The 26,550-nt window shown below is 50.1% G+C and overlaps 1 protein-coding gene across 1 annotated transcript in view; it reads right to left on the bottom strand.

Annotated features, from left to right (window-relative positions):
• Positions 1 to 24,934, bottom strand: part of ATP2A3 (ATPase sarcoplasmic/endoplasmic reticulum Ca2+ transporting 3) — a 52,886-nt gene extending 27,952 nt beyond the window's left edge. Inside the window, 7 exon segments of the mRNA XM_079325256.1 lie at positions 891 to 976; positions 1,330 to 1,410; positions 4,077 to 4,215; positions 4,897 to 5,001; positions 6,927 to 7,009; positions 7,416 to 7,433; positions 24,743 to 24,934. Coding sequence (XP_079181382.1) covers positions 891 to 976; positions 1,330 to 1,410; positions 4,077 to 4,215; positions 4,897 to 5,001; positions 6,927 to 7,009; positions 7,416 to 7,433; positions 24,743 to 24,860 — 630 coding nt within the window. The 5' untranslated portion in view covers positions 24,861 to 24,934.
• Positions 24,935 to 26,550: the final 1,616 nt, after the last annotated feature.

The raw sequence follows: 26,550 nt of genomic DNA on the forward strand, positions 1-26,550 counted from the left end.
TATACCTATATCTGTACCTATATCTATACATCTATCTATCTATCTATCTATCTATCTATCTATCTATCTATCTATCTATCTATCTATCTCTATACCTATATCTATCTATCTATCTATCTATCTATCTATCTATCTATCTATCTATCTATCTATCTATCTAACTCTATACCTATATTTATCTACCTATCTCTATATCTATATATAGATGTACATACAGAGTGGCATATATATCTATATCTATATATCTATATATCTATATATCTATACATCAATATCTATATCCATCTCTATACCTATATCTATCTATCTCTATACCTATATTTATCTATCTATCTCTATATCTATATATATATATGTATATACAGAGTGGCATCTATATCTATATAACAGTATCTATATCCGTATCTATACCTATATCTATCTATCTTTTTTGAGCAGAGAAATGGGTTCCTCATTGCGAAAGGAGAACATGAGATCTTGGTCAAAGGGAAAATGGGACATCTTGGGTTTTTATGTAAACCCACCCTAAGGAGCAGGAGAACCCTTCCTGAGAGTTGTAACCCCCTAAGGACTTGACTTTCTGCCTGGGAAGAACATGAAAAAGGAGGAAACCCAAATTTGCAATAGCTCCAGGCTCAACCACAAACCTCTTCCCCATCCATAATGCATCCTACTTGATGGAAAAAAAGTGCTCTGAGATTGCCCAAGGTATTTAAAGGCCTTATGTGCCACAGCCTAAATGAAATCCAAATGAAGCAGGTTCTTATTTTTATGGATTTGGGGCTCTCTTTATGGATTCAGGTCTTTTCTCTACTCAGAGATCTCCCACATCCACCAGCCTCTGCATTTTGGAAAGCCACAGGAGAGGTGGAGACAGGTAAGGGACTTACAGAGAAAAGCATGTTCTTCTTGTCCTGGTTGACAGCCCGGGGATCAGGGATGGGGTCAGCATGTTTGATCACCGACACAGACTCCCCTGCCAAGACAAGAGGGGAGAGATGCACCACCCATGTTCCCCCTCCAGCCCCAGCCCATCCCTGTCCCCAGCCTGAACCACACATCCCACAGCACCCTAGAGCAGCACCAAGCTATCCAAACACCCACCATGGGAATGTCACACCCCAGTGTCACACAGGAAACCCCAGGCTTTGTGTGCAAGCACCAGACACATTTCACCTGTGCCGTGACTTGAGGACCTGGGAAGGTCCAAGCATCATCTAAACCCTGCTCTCCCACCCCAGCAAAGCACTTATCCCAGCATCAGCTCCAAATTTTCCTCCAGGAAGGCAGCAGAAGGGAGCAGGCTGTGCTCCAGGAGCCCCCACCCACCTGTGAGGATGGACTGGTCGACCCGCAGGGTGGTGGAGCGGATTTCGATGATCCGGATGTCTGCTGGCACCTTGTCACCAACTGCAAGGACAGCAGCACAGCAGCTCTGCCAGGAGGCACTGGCAGCACCCAGCACCCCAGGAATGGGGACAGCAAACCCCAGACTCAGACCAGCCATGTGCAGGTGCACAGCAGCACCCAGCCTGGAGCAAAGAGGGGTCCAGCCCATGGCAAAGGGTCCTGCACTGGGATACCCCGTTTCTGCTTTTAAAGTTTGTTAAAGCTTAATTTTGTCTGTCTATAATTTACAAGTCAGCCCCCAGACAAACCCTGGTGGTGCCCTGCCTGCTGTGCTGCATCCCCTTCCCCACCATGTCCCTGTCTCTCCTCTTCCCTGCACCCCCATCTTGCCTCTTTCCTGCAAAAAAAACCCAGAACATCCCCATGTTAAAGCAATCCAAACTTCCTAATGCCAGTCCTAACCCTGCTTCAGGTTTCTCTGGGCTGACTGGAAGCTGTTAACAGTAGAAAACCTTCTGTGTCCACGACAAAACACCATCCCTGGCTCTCCTGGCACAGCACAGTGGGCACAGGTAAAAGCTGCCCTATGCACCCAACACCACCCTCCAAGTGCTTCCTTAAAAAAAAAATAAAAAAAATTAAAGCTGCTTTTTCCACTGGGTTTCTTCCTCCTGCTCCCTTATCAGCAGGACACAACCCTGCTCCAACACTTTGGAAATCCTGAGGCTGAGGGAGCCCTGGCTGCCAGCCCCTCACATCCCTTACACAACACTGCAGGCTTGGCTGCTAACGATGCTCTCAAATCCCAGACTTTAACGAGTGCTTCCTCCCAGGGCTCATAAACCCCCCCAGCACAGCAGGAGGGGGCTGGCTCTGCTCCACCACCCAGCCAGTTATTCCAGCTGCAGATCCCAATGCTCCAGGATGCAGCAGCAGCATCTGCCACCCAGCCAGACCTGCTCTGCTCCCTGCCACCCCTCTCTGGGGGACACTGAGCTGGGGGGGCCAGCACAGAACCCCCCCAAAAGATCCACTTCATGCACAGACTCAGGCTCTGCATCTGCTCCAGAGGGCTGGAGCAACTTAGAGGGAGCAAAGAGCTCCTCTTCCCCTGGGAAAGGCAGGAGGACTTGCAAACATGAGCCAATCCTGCAGAGGAGAACTCTTGAAACATCCAGGGACAGAGAGAGCCCTGGTGCCACTTGCTCCAGGGTGCACAGTACATTATTTATTTATTTATTTCTATTTTTTATTATTATTTATTTTTTATTAATTTATTTAATATTGTTCCAGGGTGCACAGTGCATTATTATTTATTTATTTATTATTATCCTATGGCACAGAACAGACCTGGCCTGGCCATTAGCCAGGTACTGAATGTGTGCCATGTGGCCCCCAGCACCACAAATCTCCCAAGATAAAGAGCTGAAAAGAGCAGGACACTGCCTGGACATGGCCACTGGCCCTGCCTGAGCACCACAGGGGTCACAGCACCCAGTGGAGCTCCCCAGGAGATGCTCTGCCTGCACTTTTTGAGAAAGGCAAAAGCTGCCTGCACCAGGACTCACCTCCATGGCCTTATCACAAAAGGGCAAAACTCAGCTGGGTTTAAGCAGCCTGCCAACTTCTAACCACCCCCTCCTTGTCTCAGTGTAACAGGTTTCCTGCTCCCTGCTGCCAAATTTATTACATTTGCACATGCAAACAGCATCCAGTCCCTCCTGCCTGTACTGTCACACATCCAGGGCATCACCTGGATGTCCACGGCAGGTTCAAAGCTTTTCCTCCTGGTGTGCTTTCCTACCAGGCACCTGACAGCACCCTCACCACTTTCCATAACCTCCTAAACCCACAATTTGCTAATAATTTGCAAAACCCCTCCAGAGAGCTCAGCTCTTTCCATTCTAGTTGCAATGCTGATGGTGCCATTAAAAAGTAATATTGGGCTGCTGATGGGCAGGCAGTATGTACTTGATTCAGGAAAAGATGGCAGAATTTTATTAATAATTCATTAATTTAATTAAAGGCCAGGTCAGCAGCTGGACTGCATTGTCAGAGCTGGTTTGGGAGTGCAGCCAGCTCACCCAGCTGAGGATCTGGCTGGCTTGATCCTCCCTCCATTATTTTTATATTCATCTTCCAGCTGAAGCCCAACCAGGAGCATAAATAACAGCAAGCTGGCTGGGCACAGGAGGGATTGCAGCATGTTTCCACCAGCAGGGCCACGAGGAGGAAAGGAGAGGATTAGTTTTGTGGCTCTGGGGCTTTACAGCATCATTTTAGGAACAAACAAGATGGAATAATTGGAATGCATCCTCCTCAGCTCTGCTGGGGCAGGCAGCACACCCCCAGGCAAGCTCTGCTGAGTGCACAGCTCCCACAGAAGGGCTGGGGGGTACAACCCACCCAGAGGCAGGAGCAGCCTGCAGCTCATCCCCTCTGCCTCTCCCAGGCTGCACCCAGCACTGGCCCCTCACCCATGTCTGGTCCAGGGATGTGCAGGGGAGAGCTGCTTCCAGAAACAGGGAATCTTGGTGCAAAACTGAAAGCTCTCCCACTTCCCCAGAAAAAGGGGAAACCCTCCCGAGACACAAAACCCGCGTCAGAAGTGGACGCCTTGTTCTCTTTCCTGCTGCTCCCTACTGCCAAGAGGCTCAGCTTTGGGGCACCCCCTGGCCAGAGCAGGGCCTCCCTCTGGCAGCCAGGCCCTGGTGCCCCTGTCCCACCTGCCACCTCCACGATGTCCCCGGGCACGATGTCGCGGGCGCGGATGCGCTGCACGCCGCTGCGCTCGGCGCGGATCACCTTCCCCATCTCGGGCTCGTACTCCTTCAGCGCCTCGATGGCACTCTCTGCATTCCTCTCCTGCAGGCACACAGGGCAGAGCTGCTGCTGCTGCCAGGCTCCTTCCCCTGCCACTGCAAGGACAGGAGCAGCCCCAGCCCTGCCTTTGGAATGCATTCGTGCCGTGGATGGCACCAGCACCGTGTCTCCTTCAGCCTCTGCAAAATGATTCCTGCTGGTTTAATCACTCCAGATCCTGGGCATTGCCTGGACCTTTGGGGCTGGTCATCTCATTCATGGTTTGGGAAGCAGTGTATCCCAACCAACTGTATTTTTCCCCATCCGGCAGCTTCACTTCAGATCAAGCTGCAGATAAATAAATGGCCTTATAATGAAGAGATACAAAGGAGCAGCATCACTGGCTGAAGTGTCTGTTCATCCCCCAGGAGGGACACAGTGAGCTGAGGGGCAGAGTAAAGACTTTTCTTGGAAAATGCATTTGTCCCTGGCTAGGAGACAAGCAGTTTTTGCCTGGATAACTGCAAGATAAGCTCCAGCCTGCAAGAATTGCCAAAGAAAGACTGAAAGAACGAGCCAAGAGGCAGCCAGAGACTGAGCATATGTGCAGGGGCATGGGGAAGCACAGCCAACATGAAAATTAACCTTTGGAAAAGAAGTTTCCAAAGGCATGAAGCAAGCAGACCTTTAGATGAAGGATCTCAGCCTGTGGAGCAGAGACCCCGAGGGCAGGCTGAGCCTTACCTGCCACACACCCACCACAGCATTGGCAATCAGGATCATGATAATGACAATGGGCTCCACAAACGCTGTCGTGGTCTCCTCCCCCTCCTCAAACCAGGCCAGGATCTGGTGGCAAAAGAAAAGAAGCAGCACAATGTGGTTCAGACAAGAGCAGCAACATTTTAAGAAGGATGATGGAAACAAGAGCCAAACCACAGGTGGTTATGTGCTGGAAACAACCTGGAGGTGGCCAGACCCACATGGCTTGGTCAGAGGGAATTGCCACATCCCACTGCTGGAACCTCCTCTCCTCTGCTGGGATAAGCTGATGCATTGAACAAATGGGGCTGGAGCAAACAGCCAGGCAATGCCTGCATGATGTCTGCACCAGGAAAGCCTCTCTTTGTGCTCAGTGCACCTGTGGGGAAACCATGGCCATGAGATGATGACTGAGGAGACCATGGCCATGAGATGATGACTGAGGAGACCATGGCCATGAGTTGATAATTGGGGTTACCATGGCCATGAGCTGAGGAATGGAGAGACCATGGCCATGAGCTGATAATTGGGGATACCATGGCCATGAGCTGATGGCTGGGGAGACCACGGCCATGAGCTGATGGCTGGGGAGACCATGGCCATGAGCTGATGACTGGGGAGACCATGGCCATGAGCTGATGAATGGGAGACCATGGCCATGAACTGATGAATGGGAGACCATGGCCATGAGCTGATGACTGGGGAGACCATGGCCATGAGCTGATGGTTGGGGAGACCATGGCCATGAACTGATGGTTGGGGAGACCATGGCCATGAACTGATGGTTGGGGAGACCATGGCCATGATCTGATGATTGGGGAGACCATGGCCATGAGCTGATGACTGGGGAGACCATGGCCATGGGCTGATGAATGGGAGACCATGGCCATGAGCTGATGAATGGGAGACCATGGCCATGAGCTCATGGCTGGGGAGACCATGGCCATGAGCTGATGACTGGAGTTACCATGGCCATGAGCTGATGGTTGGGGAGACCATGGCCATGAGCTGATGAATGGGAGACCATGGCCATGAGCTGATGAACAGGAGACCATGGCCATGAGCTGATGAACAGGAGACCATGGCCATGAGCTGATGAACGGGAGACCATGGCCATGAGCTGATGATTGGGGAGACCATGGCCATGAGCTGATGGCTGGGGAGACCATGGCCATGAGCTGATGGCTGGGGAGACCATGGCCATGAGCTGATGAATGGGAGATCAGGCAGCACTGCAGCCCCTCTTGGGCAGAAGGTCAGTGATGCAACACAAATAATCAGTGCACCAAGAGCAGCTCTGCAGAGCAGGGACTGACCTTGTGGCTTCTCCCACACTGAGCCCCCTCTCCACCCACAAAGGCCTCATACCATAGTACAAATGAAGCACACACACAAATATTTCCACTCCATTTAACTGCTCTGCACTGTGTCAACACAGCAACACCTCTGCTCTGTCACACAGTCACTGGCACAAGGACCTGACCTCTGCACAGGCTTCACACCTGCTTTACCTGCACTCACTTCATTGCATGCTGTTTTGGGAGTGCATTAAACCCAAAAGGGACCAGCCTTCCCCCTTATCCACACATGAGCCACATCCAAAAGGAAGGGACAGGAGTCTCAGCTTTGTCATCCTACTGCCAAACACACTGATTTACACTCCACAAATCAAAAATCTGCAGCACCTTGATGGGAAACATCTCCTCAAGCAGAGTTGTTCCCAAGGTAGATTGTGGGCAAAACTGAATTGGCAGTTCAGTACTGGGGCACTGCAAACCAAGCTCAGATCAGCCTGCTGTAAACTGAAGGCAGCCCAGGGAGCTGTTTGGTACCATTTTTGGATGGATCAGCATTACTGAAAAATCCTCCATCTCTAAGCAGATGCAGTGATATTGCCTCTATGCCCTAGAAACCACTGCTCTGCTGCTGCATCTCCACCCCACAGGCACCTGCCCTCCCTCTGGCTGTCACCTGTGTGCCCAGCAGGGGCCAGCCCAAGCCCTGGTACTTACAAAGGACAGAAAAGCTGCCATCAAAAGGATGCGGACCAGGAGATCCTCAAACTGCTCCAGCACCAACTCCCAGAGGGACTTTCCTGGTGGGAAAACATGAAGACAAGCACAGTTAGTGCTCCAAAAAATCCCCAGAGCACAGGTCCCAGGGCAGTGAACTGCATACCTGCCTGCTCAGGGCTGCCCTGGTTTGGGCAGGGGCATTGGGCAGGACATGGCATTGCACAGGGGATTCTCTCTAAAATGAAATTATTTCATTTCTGGCACTGCCCTGGTTTTACTGGGTCTGTTTTTAACTACCAAAACCAAATCCCCTGTGTTTTTAGTCAGAGAGGTAGCCTCACCGTCACAGGGCAGCTCTACTGTCAGTCTAGCTTTCTCTGAGATTAAAACCAAGATTAAATAACCCCAGAGATTCTCTGCTCCTTGTCCTCAGCACACTCCACCCAGACTCAAGGCATGTGCTGCCACGTCCAGCCCATGACTTACCTTCTTCTGCAGGGAGCTCTGTGGGTTTTCATCAACAGCCCAAGGAGCACAGTACAGCAAAAAATGATAAAAATAAAAAGATAATTAGTGATTTGAACCCAGACTAGCAACCCCTTCCCTTATGCCCAGCAGTTCCCCAAAAAGCAAATTTTTCTGCACAAATTCCCACAGCAAAGCAGCCTGTCCTCAAACCTGTCAGCCCAACACCAAGTAAGCAGCCCTGGAAACATCACAGCCCTACTGCAAGTGGCTCCAGCACTCAGCCTGCCTAAAAAAATACTCCTCAGGAGTTGCCCTCTCCAAATCCAAGACACAGAAGTCCAACCATCCCATAAAATGCCCTGCCAAAAACCCAATACAGCCCCACTGGGGACTGTAACTTTCAGACCACATTTCCTATTAATCTGTTGTACTTTACAGCCTGCAATGCTCTAGGAAACAAATCCAAAGCTGATGCTCAGCTGCTCCAAGCTGTCCTGGACCCACCCAGTGTGCACAGCCTCATCCACACTGCTCCCAGGCTCCAGCCTGCCCAAGATCCCACATCCCCAGGAGGTGACCATGACCTTCACCAACAGGTCCCACAAGCACTGGACAATGTGATGCCTTAAGATTTTAGCTTTTATATTTCCCATCTCTTTGTAATCCTGCAGTTCTTTAGTGTGTAACTCTAAACTCCATACAGTGTTAGCCACTGCTTTCCCAACAATTCCCCTCCAGGCCTGGGAATCAAGGACACCTCACTGTCACAAGCCCCAAGAAATGTAAACAAAAGTGAGTTGGGAGGGAGCAAACTTGGGGTAAATGATTTCATTACCTGAAGCTGTAACTGGAAGATTAACCCCCAATACGCAAATGGACCAAACTTATAAAAGTGTGAAAACCCATCATCCATTTTGGGTGTAGCACTTGGTGGATTTGTCTGCCCTAAATGTACCTGAATGCCCTTCAATAAATAGAACCACTTTTTATTCCCTTAATTCTGTCTGGTTTCTGTTTATAGGTAGTCCCAAAAGGCATCAGTGCACAAACCCTGCTGTCCTCCAAGATCCTCCTGCTCCTGGGCAGCAAGGGCTGTGCTGGCCCTGCTGTGGGCAAGGCTGGCCCAGACTGTCAGGGAGGGCTCAGGAGGGACCCTCAGGGTGCTTGTCTCCCTTTGCACCCATCAGAATCCCAGGCTGCTTTAGGCTAGAAGGGACCTTAAAGATCATCCTGTTCCACCCCTGCTGGGCTGGGACACCTTTCACTGTCCCAGCTGCTCCAAGCCCCGTCCAGCCTGGCCCTGGACACTGCCAGGGATGGGGCAGCCACAGCTTATCAGGACAACCTGTGCCAGGCCCTCCTCATGCTCACAGGGAAGAATTTATTCCCAGTGTCCCATCTAACCACACTCTCTGTCAGTGGGAAGCCATTCCCCTTTCCTGTCACTCCATCCCTTTTCCAAAGCCCCTCTCCACTCTCCTGCTGCCCCTTCAGGCACTGGAATGGCTCTGGTGTCTCCCCAGAGCCTCCTCCTCTCCCCAGGTCTCTCAGGGCTCTTGACAAGAAACAGGTGGCAGCTCAATGAACTTAGAGATCTTCTCCACCCTTGACAATCCTATGATAAAACAAGATGTTTCTCCTGTTCCTTGTGTTTCTGGGAGGGCATAAAGGGCCAGATGAGTCCAGGAGGAATCCCAAGGCAGACACTGATGCCCCACCACTGTGGCTGTCTCCAAACAGCCCCAATGTGGAGCCCTAAGTGAGAGCAGGAAGCAAAACCTGCTCATCTGCTTTCCACCACCTATTTTCACTCAGAGGAATGAAAAAAAAAAAAAAAAACCCCAAACCAAATCTACCTTCACTAAACCAACCAGTGAAAACAAGAAGCCTGAATGTGCTCATGCCTCAAACCAGGTCCTCAGCCCTCACAGGCAAACCCACTATGAGGAGTTTTAAACCCACATCCCCCTGGGTCAGGTTACTCTGATCCCCTGCCACTGTGAGACACAGAGCAGCACATCATGCCTATAATTACTTTTATAGTAAAAAATAAAATTAATCTTGGAGCACCTTCAGTGTTTGAACTGACTCTACAGAGCGTGTCATAGCAAAGTGCCTCCTGTCCTCTCACAGCTCCTCCCCACCCCCAGCTTCCTCTCCCCAGCCCAGAGAGCCTCCAAAATTAAAAGCAGAAGAGACCTGCTGCAGCTATTTCCATCCAGACTGCACTTTTAAGGGTGCAAGGTAAGGGCTAAGGGCAGGCAGGTGTCCTGGGGTGCAGCTGGGGCTCCCACAGCTCAGCCTGGGCTGACTTTCCACCCTGAGCAGCCACCTGGAACAGCCCAGTGCTCTCAGGGCTTCTCCCACACTGGGTTTGCTGTTCTCAGAGCAGGGTTTGCATGAGATCTTGATGAGAGCAGGGTTTGTGAGCTCAGGAAACACGTGCACAGGCAGGGACACGCTGCCACCACTGCCACCAAACCACTGCTGCTGCAGGCACCTCCCAAAGCCCAGCTCTGAGCACACTGACAGCCAGGCAGCTCCCTGACAGCAGGGACTCCTTCCACCACTCTTCATGTGGCAGCTCAGCACCCAAACACCCAGAGAAAAAGGGCAGAAAGTCACAATAAACCCACATTTTTGGGTGTGAGCTGATAAAAACACACTGGAAAACAGGAAGGTTTGGGGCTGGAGCTTCTTTCTGTCATATCCAAAGTCTCACTAGAAATAAGAGGGTTTACTACTCAGCAAACCCAAGTTCTGTGTGAGTCTGCAGTGCTGCCATGTCCCATCTGGGCAGGAAAACAGCAAAATCCCAAATCTGTCACTGCCTTGGGACAGCATGGTGAGTGCAAAGAGGCTGAAATGGAAATTCCTGGCTGGCACCTGAATTACCCCTTGCTTTGAATGGTGGCTGAGCACAGAAATCCAGCTCTGGGCAGGAGCTCCCTGACACAAATGCAGTGACACCATCGAGAGTGGAAAGTGGTAATGGTGGTTCAGAGAACCCCGAATTGTGTCACCCACATGCACCATAAATAACCATAAATAGCTGAGCAGCCCCATCACAGGACCTGCAGCCTGGAGACACATCTGGGGCTCCTCTGCTCCTCTTCTGCATCACAGCTTTGGAGAGCAGAGCCAAGAGAATGCATATCTGCCAAGGGGAGCCTGGATGTCACAGGGCCATTCCCACCAGCACAACAGCACTGTCCCCTCTGGGATAGGGCACCCCCAGCCCCACCACCTCAGAGGGCTCTGCCTGGCACACATCCACAGCTCCAGGGACTGCTGAGCACTTGCTCTGAGCTTGTCACAACGACGCCTCTCCTGGCTGTGCCATCACACCGTGTGGTGCTGCTGTCCCAAACAGGCAGTAAAATACCCCCAAAGGTGCTCCAGGGGCTGCAGGAGCCCGGGCACCCGGCAGAGGTGGGGCTGGCAGTTTCAGCAGGAGGCTGATCTGCAGCTGCTGCCCACCCCAACAGGGCAGGCAGCCCAGGGCTGGCACCTGCAGCGTGGCAGGGCAGGGCCAGCAGGTGATGAGAAGGGAAATCAGCACTGGTGCCACCCACGGGCAGCAGCACAGGCTGCCCTGGGGCTCAGTGACAGCCCCGTGTCCCCGGGGACACCAGCCCTGCTCCCTGCCAAAGCAAACACCAGCGGGGACAGCCTGCTGCTGGGGCAGCTTAGGGACACGTCTGAGCTGCTGCTGCTGCTGCAACAGGAGCAGAAACCCCTGCAGCACATCCCTGCACAGCTGGTGTTTCTCCATCCTGCACCTCACTGGGATTGGGGAAAAGTGAGGCACAAGGTGACAAGGCACATTCAATCCACAGTGCAATCCACAACAGCAAACACCCTGCAGGGTGAACACTGAAATTCCATTTTCCCTCTTCATTTCAGGAGCTTCCCTTGGATAAAATCAGATTTCCCTCAAGGGAAACACTTCTGTCCCCAAATTATGTAGGAAGAGCATGATGCCCTCTGGGAGAATAATGATGAGCATCACACCCAGGCCCAACTTTTTGCTCCAAATAACTTAATTCAAGCTATATTTCTATGTTCTATTTCTATGTAATCACTTTTTTTTGTTGTTTTTTTTCTGCCTTTATTATCTTTTCCCATAGACAGGGAAGGAGAAATGAATGTACAAAATAAGGGATGCATCCAATTCCTTTGGACTTTGCTGACAGGCAGTAAAATAGCAGTGAAAAGGGTAAGAAAACCTTGAAACAACCCCAGCTGGGAGAGCAGCTCCTGTGCTGTGACATAAAGCAGGACCCCAGGCAGGGCTGCTCTGGGATCCTTCCTCCATCCCACAAGACAGCAGGCAGGATAAATTGTTATTTTAACTGGCTGCCTTTCCCAGGGCTGGCTGCATGGGAAGGATCCCATCCTGGAGGGATGTTTGGGATCCCATCCTGGAGGGATGTCTGCTCTGCCTCATCCCTGCTGACAGCCAGCACTGCTCCCCAAAACCCAAAACTGCTGCATGCACAGCCAGGACAGGCTTTGCCAGAATGTTTTAACACACACTCAGCCCATAAATCCCACCCAAGGATGGAGTGTGGGGCTGCTCCTCATCCTCCAGGTGACAAGTGTGAAAATGAGCATTTTTGAGGTGTTTTAGCATTATCTGGGATGACAAACACTGCTGCTAATGCTCCCTGATGCTCCCAGAGGATGAAACACAACTACCACATGCTCCTGCAGCAGGAGGGGGGCAAACACACCCCAAAGCTCCCTGCCAGAAAAGCCCCAGATGTTAAACTCACCAGCCAAGCATGGCTGGGGCTGTCCCAGGGCACCCTCTGGCAGGGGAGTCACTGACCCCAACCACCCACACATGGAAATCACACCCCAGGCTGCACTGACAGCATGTGAGCCCACAGACCTGCAGCAACCAGCATTCCCCAGGGAACACAGGAAATAACCCTGCACAAAAACCACCCCATGGGTGCAGGCACAGCACTGGGAGCACAGAATCACACTGGTTTGGGCTGGAAGTGACCTTAAAAATCCTCCTGTTCCAACCTTCCACCATCCCAGTTTGCTCCAAGCTGGCTTGAACACTGCCAGGGATGGAGCATCCATCCCCATCCTTGTGCCACGTGGCCACAGCCAAGCTCTGCTTTGCACCACAGCCTGGTCCTGGAGGATTCAGCCCTTCCCTGCCTCCACCACCCCCAAGGGCTGGTTCCACAGCCACGGCTGTTTCCTCCTGTGCCTTCCCCTGCACAGCAAAGGCGGTGGTGGCTCTGGGTGTGCTGTGGGTGGGGAGCCCTCCAGCCCCAGCACCTTATTTGCCTATCGCCTCACAGCTGCTTTTTCCTGTGTGCCAGGTGAGGTTTGCTTACACCAGCGACAGCCACTCATTCAGGGCTGCTTCAAAAGGCACCAGAAAGATAAAATAAATGAGATATAACCCCCCCCCTCCCATGGCAAACACCATTGGTTTGCTGTTCCTGTAATTGCCCAGCGTTCATCCCTGCTCCAGCCATGTCCTGCACCTTGCAAAAGCCCAGAACTGCTCTGGATGGGGGATCCACCACCCCAAAAATAAGCAAATTCAGGCAGCTGGGGGTGGCAGCAGCCCAGGGTGGGTGAGTATAACATGAGGATGGACAGCAGAGGTTTAAGAGCATCAGGCAAGAAACATCCTTGCTGTTTTCCAGGCAGTGCTTTACTGTAAAAATGATCCAACCGTTTTCCTCACTGGCACCTGGACACTGTCAATGGCTGGCAAAAAAATTCTAAAAATGGAAAAAAAAAAAAAAAAGGCTTCTGGGGGCAGACAGAGCTCCAGGCCAGCTGCTCATCCCACCCTCACCCTGCTCTTCCAAACTGACAGGTTCTGAACCCATCCCAGCACCATCAGTCCCCCAGGACAGTGATGGGGTCCCAGTGCAGAGCAGCCCCACTGTTGCAGTGGGAGGGGGAAAGCTGAAAGGCTCATTTGTTCCTTTTTTGCCCAGCTGAGCTGATCTCAGCAGGTCAGAGACTAGGAAATGCAATTATCCTGGATGTGCCCCCCAAGAACAGCAAAGTACCAAGCAAACCCAGCCCAAAACTACCTTCTTATTCACAGAAAATCAGACATGACACCCTGTGCTGCAGGAAAAGCCACCACCACCATGCCCCAGTGTCCAGAGAGAGGGAAACAGGGATGGAGGAGGAGTGTGGCATCACACCAATGGTCCAAGAAGCAGTGTAAAATAAACAAGGAAAGCCTCACCCATCTCACTTTAAACTTTCCTTCCTTTATTCTTGGAAATGGCTCATCCCCAAAATGTTGGGCAGCACAAGCTTCCCTTCACTGCAGATCAGAGGGTCCTGGCACAGGGCCACTAACTGCCCAGCCCTGAGCACAGTGAAAAGCAAACTGGTTCCCTGCCAGCATCCCACCTCCTTTCCTGAAGGCCAGAAACATAAAGACAGAAGATTTTGCCCACTTTGCTCTGAAAAATGAAGCTGCCACTTGGGCTTGCTGCTCCAGTGCCCACGTGGCGCTTGCAAGAATAAAATATTGGAGAAATTTAAAGGAAAAACCTTTGGGAAATGGGACTTCAAGTGATGTCCCCTGCTCCCATCAGCAGATCCTGGGATTGCTCTGGAGTGGGAGGGAGGGGAAGGAGGAAACCCTGGCTCCAGCCAGGGATGGATTATGTGAGCAAACTAAAAGCAGTGGTTTGTTCCCTCCTGCACCAACGCAGTGGAAAGAATTTCCAGCTCCGGCTCCCGGGTGGAAAAGCTAAAAATCTGCATTTAAATAGTAACGGTTTTGGAAAAAGAGGAAAACAAACCCAAAACCCCACAACCACTACAGGAGCTTGATCAAAATAAAGCTAAAGGTTTGGTGGATTTTTGTTTAGTTTTGGGGTATTGTTGGGTATTTTTTGCTTCTTCCCACCTCTGCTTCCAGCAGACCCTTTCCATAACTGCAGGGAAAGGCAAGGGAGTGACTCAGTGGGGAAACAGCAAAACTGCCTCCCCAAGAAACAGCTCCAAAATCCCTTTACACTGAGACAAGCAACTTCCATGAGGCTGTAAGCAACCATTAAGGATATCACATTTGCATGTCTTGGAAAATAAACCAAAAAATAATACAAGTAAGTAAGAAACAGAAATAATAAATTACATTACAAATGTAACTACTGAAACAACTGCAGAGTCAATTTTAAAAAAGGAAAAAGAAATCAAGAACTACAGGATATTGCTTTTAAATCCAAACTGCATCTTTTCCCCTTCCCTGCCAGGATGAGGAACTTGCTCACCCTGACTCGTCCCAAAGCTGTTTGTTTTAATTGCTATGTTTTAATCCATAAATTTTAATCAATCCTGCTGCTGCCTGCAGCCAAGCCCCAGGGCACAAACTGTGCATTTATGGATCATGAAAGTCCAGACTGTGAACACTGGGGTGGAAACATTCTCTGCCCCAAGCTCAGAGCTGAATGGATCCAACTCCATCCTCAGTGTGGTCTGGAGGGAGTTGGGTTGGAGTATTTTTTCCATTTGTTTGTTTTCTGGAGGAAATGATTCTGTCATGGCAAACCTGTGGGGAATATTGAAGTTTGTACATGGCATCCCATCCCAACCCACCTCCCCTGATAATAAAATCAGGATGATAAAATGCATCCAGTGCATCTGCAGGGTGATGCATCCCCCGACCCACTAATGAGTGCTAATGAGCTGCTTTTAACTCCAACTGAGATTATCAATCATTAATTTATTCTGCAGAACTCCTTGCCCCAGATGACCTGCCCCCAGCCCTCCCTTTGCTTTTTCTGGTATCTGTTCTCAGAGAACAGTCTATTTTCAGCAATCCTCTTGGATGGGTTTTCATGGAAAATGAAGTCTAGTTTGGATTATATCAGAAGAAAAAAATTTCTGTAGGATAGAAAGGATCTGTTTTTCTGGATGGGAGAAAGGGGTGAGTTGGACAATTAAAGCTTTTCATGGGTGAACTCTGAGGATCACACATTTCTGTGTGGTTTAAGGAGTTCCTTTCCTGGAATGAGATATTTGGAGATCCCTGGAAATACAAGTCCCTTCTAGGCTTTTTTCACAATCTCCTTCTAAATGTATATAATATCTGTGTGCACAACTATACAGATGAAATATTACACATGTATACATACATGATACCAACACAGACTTGTGAATAAGGATAAAATCTTATCTATATATCTATGCACAGGGTTATCTAAATATATTTAGATATTAAAAAAAAAAAAAAAAAAGGGGGGGAAGGTGTAAAAAGGGGAAGAATAATTTGAATTAGGCTTTATACACAGAAGAGGAACCCCAGAATGGGCCTGAGTCACTCCTGGGTGACTGCAGCAGTCCCCTCCGGGGGGGAGCAGAGAACACCCCTGGCTCTAAAGGATGGAAAATCCCAGAAAGGCAGAAAAAAACCCAAAGAACACCCCAAAGATGACCCGAGGGGAACCCTCAGTGCCCGGAGCAGAGCTCCATCACTTCCCCTGCCCCGCCCTGCCCTGCTGAGCCAGCCTTTTTCAGCTTTGCTTTTCCACTCACTCCCCACATATTCCTTAATTTAGCCCTTCTGTTGACTCGGGAGGTTGCAGAATGGAAAAAGGGAAGTGCAGAAGGCAGGTAAAGGCAGGGTTATCCCAAGCCTGGCTGTTCTCCCGGGAACGGGAGGGTCCTGCTGCCAAACTGAGCTGATGTTCTACGGGGCAAATCCCTGGGGATGGATGTGGCACTGACAGAGCCCGGGGCCAGCGCTCCCCTCCAGGATCTCCGAGCTTCCACTGCCCGTGGTGAAGGAAGAGAAGAGAGAATCTCCCCACCTACACAGCCTTCCCAAAATTACAACTGATTTTTATCACCGACAGAGGCAAGGGAAACTGCTTCCAAAGCAGAAGAAGAAATATATTAAAATTAAAAAAAAAAACCAACACAACCAAACAAAAAACTAGGAAAACTTTTTAAAACTCCTAAAAAATTAAAAAACAAAAAACAACAAAAACAAACAAAAAAACCCCCACAAAAACAAAACACATGTGTAATAAAGCACATATCTAACACAAAGACCCAGAGCCTCGCGTTTGCCCTGAGCACGGCTCTGCAAGCGCTCCAGCGGCTTTCTCCAGAAAGAGAGGGAAAAAATATCAAAAAACAGAAATTTAAAAATAAAAAATATAAAAATAAAAGAAGGCGTTTTGTCTGTTGACGAGGCTCGGAGCACTCGCAGCCGTGCACAGCTGTCCCAGCTCTCCCAGCCGCTGGCTCGGGGGACACTCGGGGCTGTCCCGGCTCCGCATCCCGGCACAGCCCGAGCGCCGCCCCGAAACACACGGGCTGCTCCGACAGCAGGAAACACCCGGAGCAAAAATACCGCGGGCAGGAACCCAGGGCACAGGGGACACGCAAGAGCAAGGAGCGGATTTCCTCCCCAAAACATCGCACCTCCGACCGGCACCGGCACCGGCACCGGGACCGCCCTGTCACTGTCCTCCAGCAGGGATCTGCCACTCCCGACGGGACAAACTGATTGTTATTGTCTGCGCTTTGCCGTCCCTCCATAAAGGAGACTTTTGTTCAAAGCTGTCCCACACTGACTTGCCAATGTGTGTGGGGGGGAATTGCATCTATACCTATATCTATATCTATATCTATATCTATATCTATATCTATATCTATATCTATATCTATATCTATATCTATTTGTATCTGTATATATCTATATCATCTATATCTATCTATATCTATATCTATATCTATATCTATAACATCTATATCTATATTTATATCTATATCTATTTCTATTTCTATACCTCTATCTATATCTACACCTATATCTATATCTATATCTATATCTATATCTATATCTATATCTATATCTGTATCTATCTATACCTATACCTGTATCTATATCTATACCTATAAGTTATCAGTGTGTTAATGTTATATTAGCTGGTTATCAAATAAGACATATATATATATACATATATACATATATATATATATATAATCTCAAATGGGAAAGTATATACATATATAACATCTCAAATGGGGTATATATATAAAAAACCCCTCATATTGGATGTGTTACTCTGAAACAGAAGACATATGTATAATCTCAAATGGGACATGCATGTATAATCTCAAATGAGAAACGTCTAAATAAAATCTCAAATGGGATATATATATGTGTGTGTATATATATATATATATAAAGTCTCAGATTGGACATATGTTACTCTCAAATAGAGCACATATGTATAATCTCAAATGGGACACGCATATACAATCTCAAATGAAAAACATGTACATAAAATCTCCATTGGGAAATATATATATGTGTGTATATATATAAAAAAATCTCAGATTGGACATGTGTTACTCTCAAATAGAGCACATATGTATAATCTCAAATGGGACATGCATATACAATCTCAAATGAAAAACATAAAATCTCCAATAGGATATATAAATGTGTATATAATCTCAAGTGGGTTCATGTAGGACCAGAGGGTACAAAGCCAGGATCTGCACCAGCACATCCAGCAGATTTCTGAGCTTTTAAATTTTAGGAGGATTTTGATGATCAGAGCACTGACACTTAGCTTTAGGACTACCATAGATCTAGACTTTAACAAGAGGTACAGCATCTCAGATTTCAGCCATCACAGGTCACAGATTGATGCCACCACATGTCCTGAATGTCCAGGGATGTGCTGGACCAGGCAGCACACGGGCAATGGGATCACCACCAAACCACAGCCTGACCACAGACTTGCCACCTCTGCGGGTGAGAAACAGAAAAGGCTTTTACAGAGTGATAATGAGCAGCCAAACCTCAAAAACTGGGAGGTTCCCAGAGCAAACCAGCAAATGCTTGTTACAGAGGTTAATCAAGGCAAGGATTAATCCAGCATCTCTCCAAAAGAGCAGCACTCTGCACTCAGATGTGTTCTTTGAGGGGATGAGTGGCTCAGTCACCCAGAGAGGCACAGCAGGGAGAGGAGCCACCAGCACTGCTCCTGATGGGAACAGGCAGCCCCAGTGCAGCTCTGTGCTGGCAGCAGGGATGAGGGGAGCAGAGCTGCTGCAGCCCTGCCTGCCAGGGGTTAACGCCCACGGGGAGCCTCCGGTGCGTGCTCACGTCATGGAAACACTGCAGGAACCACAATCTTCTCTGCTGCTTTTTGGCACCAGTTTTTTCAACATTTCTACACTTCCAGCCCAGATCTCTGCTACCTGTTTTCCAGTGAGGTAACTGGTAACAACAGCAGCTCCATGGAGCAGCCAGGGATTTTATTAAAATATAGGTTATTGTTAGGTTATACTTTCTACTTCTACTGAAATACAAAAAAAAAAAAGAGATCATGAGTAACAATAGCACCAAAAAACAATAATTATCAGATGCAGAATAATACACGGGCTGTGAGGTTGGTGCTTTCTGAGTTTTCTGTGTATTAATATTGCACTTTGATGCAATATTGATGGGACTGAAACCCCAGACAGCTCTGTCCTGCTGCCACCCACCCACTCAGAGCAGCCACAGCCCCTTGTCCTCCATCCATCCCTTCCACCCATCCCAGTGCCCTCAGCATCAGCTTTCTCTTGCCCAAGGTGCTCCAACTGAGGGGCTGCCTGCATTGCCTTCACCCCATCTGAGATGCCATGGGAGGTCATCCATGTGTGGAAAGGAAAACAGGGGGGCAAAAAATAGGGGGAAAAAGAAAGAAAATATATAAAAACAAGCAGAAAACCCCAACACTGTTCTGATAATCATGACCTGCCTTGGTATTTCTAAGAGACCATGAGTGCCAGCAGTGCTAGAAAACATCACCCTGTTCAGCTGCAAAAAATATTTTGGAGGGGTATCAGCATCCCAACTGACTCTGCAAGAGCTGTGTGTGGGAGAAAAATCAAAGCTGGCTCCTGCAGAGGTTTGAGCATACAGAAAAGCATCAAACCACCTCATTTTCAGGACTATGATAACAGAAGCACCTTGGGGCCAGCAGCAGCCCTGTGAGGTTTGTGATGCCCTGTGAGGGCTGGTTCAGATCCCTGATGCAGATCACAGCACAGGGAGGTTTTGTGCACAGGATCAGCCATGGTCCTGAGTGCTGCACAGGGCAGCTGGCCCCAGCAGAAACAACAACCATCTGCTTTTAGTCACTTCAAGTCTCCCTTGCTCAGCCCTGCTTTGTGCCAGCATTTGCAACCCTGTACATTTGCAAATTTACAAATCCTCGTCAGGGATGTGCCATGGGGTCCATGCCAGAGGCATCACCTGGGCTGTGGCTGTGCCAGGACAGACCCAACCTGCAGGCAGCAGCCCCCTGTTCTCACACCATCCCTTTTGCAGGAGCAGATCAAAAGCAGAGTGAAAAGGCAGCAGCTTGGATGCTTCTCAAAAAATTAAAATTCTCCTTGGGAAGAAGAAAGCAACAGAAATGCGAGGCATGGAGTGATGCTTTTTACTCATGAAAAATGGGTTTGAGGAAAGCTTTAGAAAGGAAAACTTACTTGCAACATAAATATCAATAGGATTTTTCAGGGATTTACCCCAGGGGGACATGACCCAGATCCAAACCAGATCTGGAGATAAGAAAAGGCTTAAAACATGCAGAAGGACCAATGGTGCTGAAATGGAAAAGGGCAGAGGTGTGACTTGGTGGTGATGGCAAGTGTGGCTCCAGGATGGCCATAAAATTTTGGCTGGAGTAGGGACTTCAAAAGAGACACCTGAATTACTGGGGAAGAGGATTACCCTGGGAGAAGGGAGGTATTTTGCTACTAATGGTGTTTTTGGAGGACCCATTCCAGCCCCTTACTGGAAGCAGCACCTCCCAAGCCAGCATCTGGGCACCCACAGTGCCTCCAGCTCCTCTTAAATCAGTGTTCTGTAGCACCACCTCCACCACCCCCAGCTTTAAAACCAGCAATGAAATAAAAATCTTCATGAAATAACACTTGTGCCACAAGGCAGACCAACCCCAGACACAGTCCCTTCTCCCTTAGCTGAGTTTGTGTCTTCTTGCCCTGAAAATCTTCCTTCCCTGGTTCCTGCAGCATTTAGACAGCAGATGTCAGTTTTTCTGAACACTGTTCTTGATTCACAGTGTTTTTCAGAGGTAGGTGTGAATGCAGGTAACCTCAGAGATGAAAACCCCAAGTTTCCTTGTCAATTACGAAAACTTTGTGTAGCCTCTCCCCAAATTTAAAGGCACTGGCAAGGTTTGAATGCCTCAGCACGTCTCCTCAAGGAAAGGATTTGGAGGAGGAGAAAAAAAAAAAGCCCCACAACCCGTAGCATGTTTATGAATCAGACTGCTAAGCGTGTGTTTCGGGGGTGGAGAAGGTGGGCGATGCACAGAGGAACAGAGCGCAGAGTTTGATGAGTCAGAAAATGTTGCTTTTCCTCTTCTTGCTGCCACCTCAAATATTGCAGCGTGAAATAGAAATTTTATTTCTTCCCCCCCCCTTTTTTTTTTTTTTTTTTTTTTTGGTTGTTGTTGTTTTTATTATTGTGAAGAGGGAGCTGGAGCATAACCTTGGCTCGTTAGCAACCGCCAGCAGCTAATTCCACGTCAAGCCCCGCTCTGCAGGCGGAGCACGCACAGACAGAGGGATGGACACACTCATCCTGGGGAAAGGATAGAAATAAATCACATATGGGTGCTGTTCCTAGCAGAACAGGGGCTCAGTGTGTGCCCATGCCAGCTCCTTGGGGGGTTTCAGGAGAGGAGCTGGATTTGGGCTTGGGGATGTTTTCCTCCCGCCCAGGCACGCACATGGGAGAATAAACACAAAGATTTGGGATGCTGGATGAAGCTCACAGAGACACAGGGAGGTAGGCTGGAAAAAAACAAACAAATTTGCTGGTGGGCTTGGTGCTGAAGCTGGTTTGAAGAGCATTTAGACACAGCTACATGGCACCTCCATCAAGGCAGAGCATGGTGAGGGGTCACCCGGAGCAGGGCGGGGAATGAAGAGGATGGGTGAGCCCCCAGGGAGGGAGGATGGGCAGGATGGTCCTGCCCAGCTGAGTTTCCAACCGCAGCAGGGCTCCTGCCTCAGTCAGAGGAGATGAAACACGAGATAAACACCCCTATGCTGAAGCCCCGAGTTTGACTCTGCTGACATTCACAGCCCATTTAGGTTACCGATGGAGCAAATAAAATTATGCATAGGCATTAATGCCAGCAATATCCTGCCTGAAATGTATGCTCATTTACACTCAGAAATCCATTTAGAAGAGATAAATCAGAGCTATATTTAAAACAGAAAAATCACTTGTCTGTCCACGAAGCAACTCCTGTTTACATCTGTAGTGCCTTAGCAAAACTCAAATCATTTTGAGGGAAATCATGCCCCTGGTTTTACATTTAGGAAGGAAAATGTTTGCATGCCCGTACCCTGCTGCTCAGTCTATTATAAAATGACAGATGTGCATTTGGTTATTTTTGTTTGGGTTTTTTTTAAGTTTTGTGGTCTAAAAGCAACCTGTGGAGCTTGGAGCTGGTGGATGGGATGAGGTACAGGGAAGCACCTGACAGGCACATGTGAGACATCCAAAGCATTTATTAATTAAAACTGACTTGGGAGATTCAGAATTGCCATGGTGAGACCGAAATGTTGTGCGGCTTCTCCAGTTTCCTTGGCAAATGAAAGGCCATGCTGACAGCACTGATGACAGAGCTTAAACGAGAACACAAGCTCTTCCTAATGGAGAAATATCTTCTTCCACTCCAGTAATCTGTACCACACTGCTTGGCTCCCCAGCCACAAACTGGAGATACCAAATAATCAGTATTACTCTCTGTTTCCTCCTGCAAATGTGCTTGTGAGCACTGGATCTGAAAAAAAAACCAATTCTAAGCTCCAAAAGAATACCGCCCTCAAAAATAAAATTATTTTCTATCAGTCACACCAATGACAGCTGCTTCTCACTTAACGTCAGAGCTCGTTGCAGCTCATATTTTTTAAAATGCAATAAAAAAGCAGCAGCCAGCAGCTCCATGAAGCATGTCAGGAGGCAGTTTTTCAGAAAGATGATGTATTTTAGATTGTGATTCACTACCACACTGGCAGTTTGGAGCTCAAGATTAGAAGGAAATGAATGAATGTGAGACAGGAGGGTGAGAAAATGAAAGTGGCTGGAGCTTAAGGTCTGCTCTGCACTTTGAGCCACACGAGATTTTTCTTCCCCTTCTGTGCAAGCTCAAACGAGTCACCAAACTGCCCCACACTTCTGCTGCCAGAGTTTAATTTAAACCTAAATTGAAATGCAATTTGATACAGCCCAGCTCATTGTCCCAAGCTGCTCCCTTGTGGCACCCTCACCCCAAGCAGCTCTCCCAAACAGGACAGCCAAGGGTATCCTAGAACAAGGAGGTTGGTGCCTGCTGCCACAACAAACCTGCATGTGCTCACCATGCTGGGAAAAACCTCAACTTTTTGCTTAAGGTTTTAAACCAAGCAAACCACACAGGTCCCTATCTGCATGGTTTTAAACTGTTCTAAACTGTCTCTGTCTCTTGCATCATGAGAAAAATATGATTACTGCTCAGAAACTGCAGAAATTCAGAATATTTAAAAACCTTCGACCACATTTCACTGCCCACATCACTGCTCTCAACATTCAGGCACACTGCTGGGAGCTGTGCAGTACAGGAGCTGCAGAGCTGAGCTTGGAGGGTGGAAGACACAGGACACCCAAAGCCAGAAGCTCTTGTGAACCAACAGCCTGTGAGAAACCCAATGCTGGGGTGCACAGGAAACAAAACAGGCGAGGAGAGCACAGAGCTGCTGCTTGCAGGAGGAGGAAGCAAGAAGAAAAAAAATGTAAAGGCAAACTAATTGCCAGCACGAACCCTTTGCTCTGCACCTACGTCACACCTTTGAGCTCCCTTTCTCAAGGCAGAGCCCAGTGCACTGAGCAGCCTGACTCAGTGATGGTGATTCAGTTGGGCAAACAGAGGGACAAAGCCACCAGGAGCCCCACAAAGGTGATGCCCATCAGTGACACCCTGCTGCACAGCACTGACCTCCCTTCAGCCACAGGACCAGGGCACGGTGCAGAAATTGGCTGCAACTGTACCCTGAAATCAGACCAGCCACCTGTTTGATGAGGGTGTATTTTGCATTAAGGATGTATTTTGCCTGCAGCCCCCAAAGCAGAGGGGCTCCTCCCAGTTAACCAGACAGGTCTCCAGCTGTCCTTCTCCAAAATCAAGCCTAGCAGGAGCAGATGTGAGGCTCCATTGCTTGCAGCTTGTGCAGGTGCTCTGTGGCAGGAGCTCCCAAGTGCAGCTATGACCATTCTAGCTCAGGGAAGGGAGCTGAAGCTGCCTGGGAAGGGAGCACTGCTGGGATGGAGCCCTGAGCACAGCTCAGCACAGGACAGCTGCTCACAGGGCTGCAGGAGTCACAGCCCTCTGATCCCACCTAACAGCCCTCCCAACAAACAGAAATATGGACAGTAATCCTGCCAGCATCTACTCAGGCTTTCCTTAGCCTCATCCATGAGGACCAAGCAAAAAGGAGATGCAACAAGCTCCAGCCCAGGGGAGAGTTCACACAGTTATCTCCTTGCAGAAGTTTGAGAAGGGACTCACTCCAAAGCACTGGAGCAAACCACCCTAAACCCTCCTGTTTCTGACCTTGGTCACAGTCTGAACAAAGCAACCCTAAAATCACCTGGGTAGGTCCAGACACCCCAGCCAGCCCCTCCTGGGCACACTGAAAACTTGCAAAACACATGTTTAAAAACTCCCTTTCTCAATCCCGTGAAGATGCCCAGATGCTCGCAGAGGGTGCCCAGGATCAGTGTGACACCTGGCAGGGTCAGTGTGACACAGGGACACCAGGCCGGGCCAGTACACGGACAGTGTCCCCACCACCCCTCCCTCTCCCACAGCACCGATAGGGGCGAGCGAGGTCCCCCCACCCGGACACCTCTCAGGCTGTTTTGGGGCTTCCCTCTGTCACCCACAGGCAATGCGCCCTTCCCCTCTTTCCTTCCTGCTATCAAGATACCGCTGTCCCTCCGCCAGCGCAATTAACACCCCGCTAATTGCCGACGTCCCTGGCCGCCCCGTACCCGCGGTAATTAGCCTGTAATTAAAACAAATAAATATTGCCCTAATCAACAGGTGTGCGTCTCGCGGCACATCCCCACAGCCGGGGCCGGGAGGATGCTCCGGGGGGAACCCACGGCAGCACCCTGGACCTTTCGGTGCCGGTGGGGAGAGTCGGGGTCCCCATCCCGGTCCCGGTGGAGGGTCCCAGCGGGGACACAGGTGTCCCGGTATCGCTGCCCCCTCCCACCCGCCCCCATCCCACGGCGGTCCCGCACTGACCATTGGGGCCGTACTTGTCGCGGTTGCGGCGGACCTGCTCGGGGCTGAGCCCGCAGCTCTCGCTGACCCCGAAGCGGCGGAGCACGTCGAGCGCGGGGATGCTGTGCGCCGCCTCCATGCCCCGGCCCGGGGCTGCTGGCCGGGGGCGCAGGAGGCACACGGGGCGCCGCTCGCACGGCGATGCCTCGGCACCTCTCCGCCCGCCCCCGGTACCGGCACTGCCCCCGGTACCGCCCCCGGCACCGCCCCGCTCCGCTCCCGGTACCACCCCCGGCACCGCCCTGCCCCGCTCCGGGCACCGGCAGCGCCCCCGCCCCGGGACCGGCACCGACCCCGGTACCGCCCCCGGCACCGCCCTGCCCCGCTCCCAGTACCGGTACCGGCACCGCCCCCGGTACCGCCCCGCTCCCAGTACCGGTACCGGCAGCGCCCCCGTACCACCCCCGGCACTGCCCCGGGCTCAGCGCGCCCCGGGCTGCGGCACCGGCCCCGCTGGCAAACGCTGGAAGGGACCTTAAAGCCCATCCCATCCCACCCCGTGCCATGGGCAAGGACACCTTCCACTGCCCCAGGTTGCTCCAAGCCCGGTCCAGCCTGTCCCTGAACAATTCCAGAGATCCACAGCTGCTCTGGGCACGCTGTGCCAGGAATTCCCCACCCTCACTAGGGAGAATTCCTTCCTCAAACCTAATCTAAATCTCCCCTCCTTCAGCTTAAAGCCATTCCCTGTGTCCTGTCCCTCCATCCCTTGTCCCCAGTCCCTCTCCAGCTCTCCTGGAGCCCCTTTAGGCACTGGAAGGGGCTCAGGCTCTTCCTGGAGCCTTCTCTTCTCCAGGCTGAAGAGCCCAGCTCCCCGAGCCTGTCCATGTTTTGGCAGATTTCCAGGCTGAGAAGTGGGCAGGTTTGTGGGCAGTGGAAAGAGTCCAGAGGAAATAGCTGTGTCTTAAGCAGTTAAAAGCAGAACTAAAATTTCCATCACCAAAATATTATAAATAATATCAGGAGCAATAGCAGGAGGTGGGAATGCTGCATGGGTGCAGCTCAGCTGGGGGGTCTAAGGGAGCTGCCCAAGAGTGATGCTGTCTGGGTCCCCCCCAGCACTCTCCTTCCAGCTGGAAGCTGAGCATGCCCCAGCCCTGCTCCTACTCTCTGGAAGCACAGCAGTTCCAAATTCACTGACTTTGGTGGGAGCAGGATTATGACTCTATTGATAGCAGCAGGAGCCCTGGAATTGCAAATCCCTGCCTGACCCTTGTGGAAAACACTGCCACTGCTCCCATCAATGCACTGTATCCAGAGAGGGGCAGCTGTGCTGGGCTGCCTTTGTCTTTGGAAATGTGAGATGCAATTGTCACTGCAGAGAAAGAAAGGATCTAAGAGACCTCCTGTGTGATGAAATCTGAGCACCAGCCTTGCTCTGTGTGTGTCCCAGACATCCTGGGACATCCCTCTTCACACTCCCCAGTGCTCCTCATCCTCATGCAGAAGGCAGAGCATCCATATTTGAGGAATGGGCTTATCCTGGGGGCACTTATGTATTAGCAAGGATTCAGACAGCAGGACTGGCCTCTGCCCATCTCACTCCCCTGTTCAGCCAGGTTCCCTGTCCTCTTCCTGCCTGGCTGCAGATGGGCCAGAGCTCCAGTTACAGCACACAAGGAATTCACTTCCCTCTTTGCAATGGGCTACTTAAATTCCTCTTGCCAACAGCAAAATGACTGGTTCTAGCAGCTCCCTCATGCAGCAGAGACCACCAGCAGCACCATGATGAGCTCCTCTGATCTGGAAAAGGAGGGTTGTCCCCAAAA

The sequence above is a fragment of the Erithacus rubecula genome (genome assembly GCF_903797595.1).
Source record: "Erithacus rubecula genome assembly, chromosome: 22".
NCBI lineage: Eukaryota > Metazoa > Chordata > Aves > Passeriformes > Muscicapidae > Erithacus > Erithacus rubecula.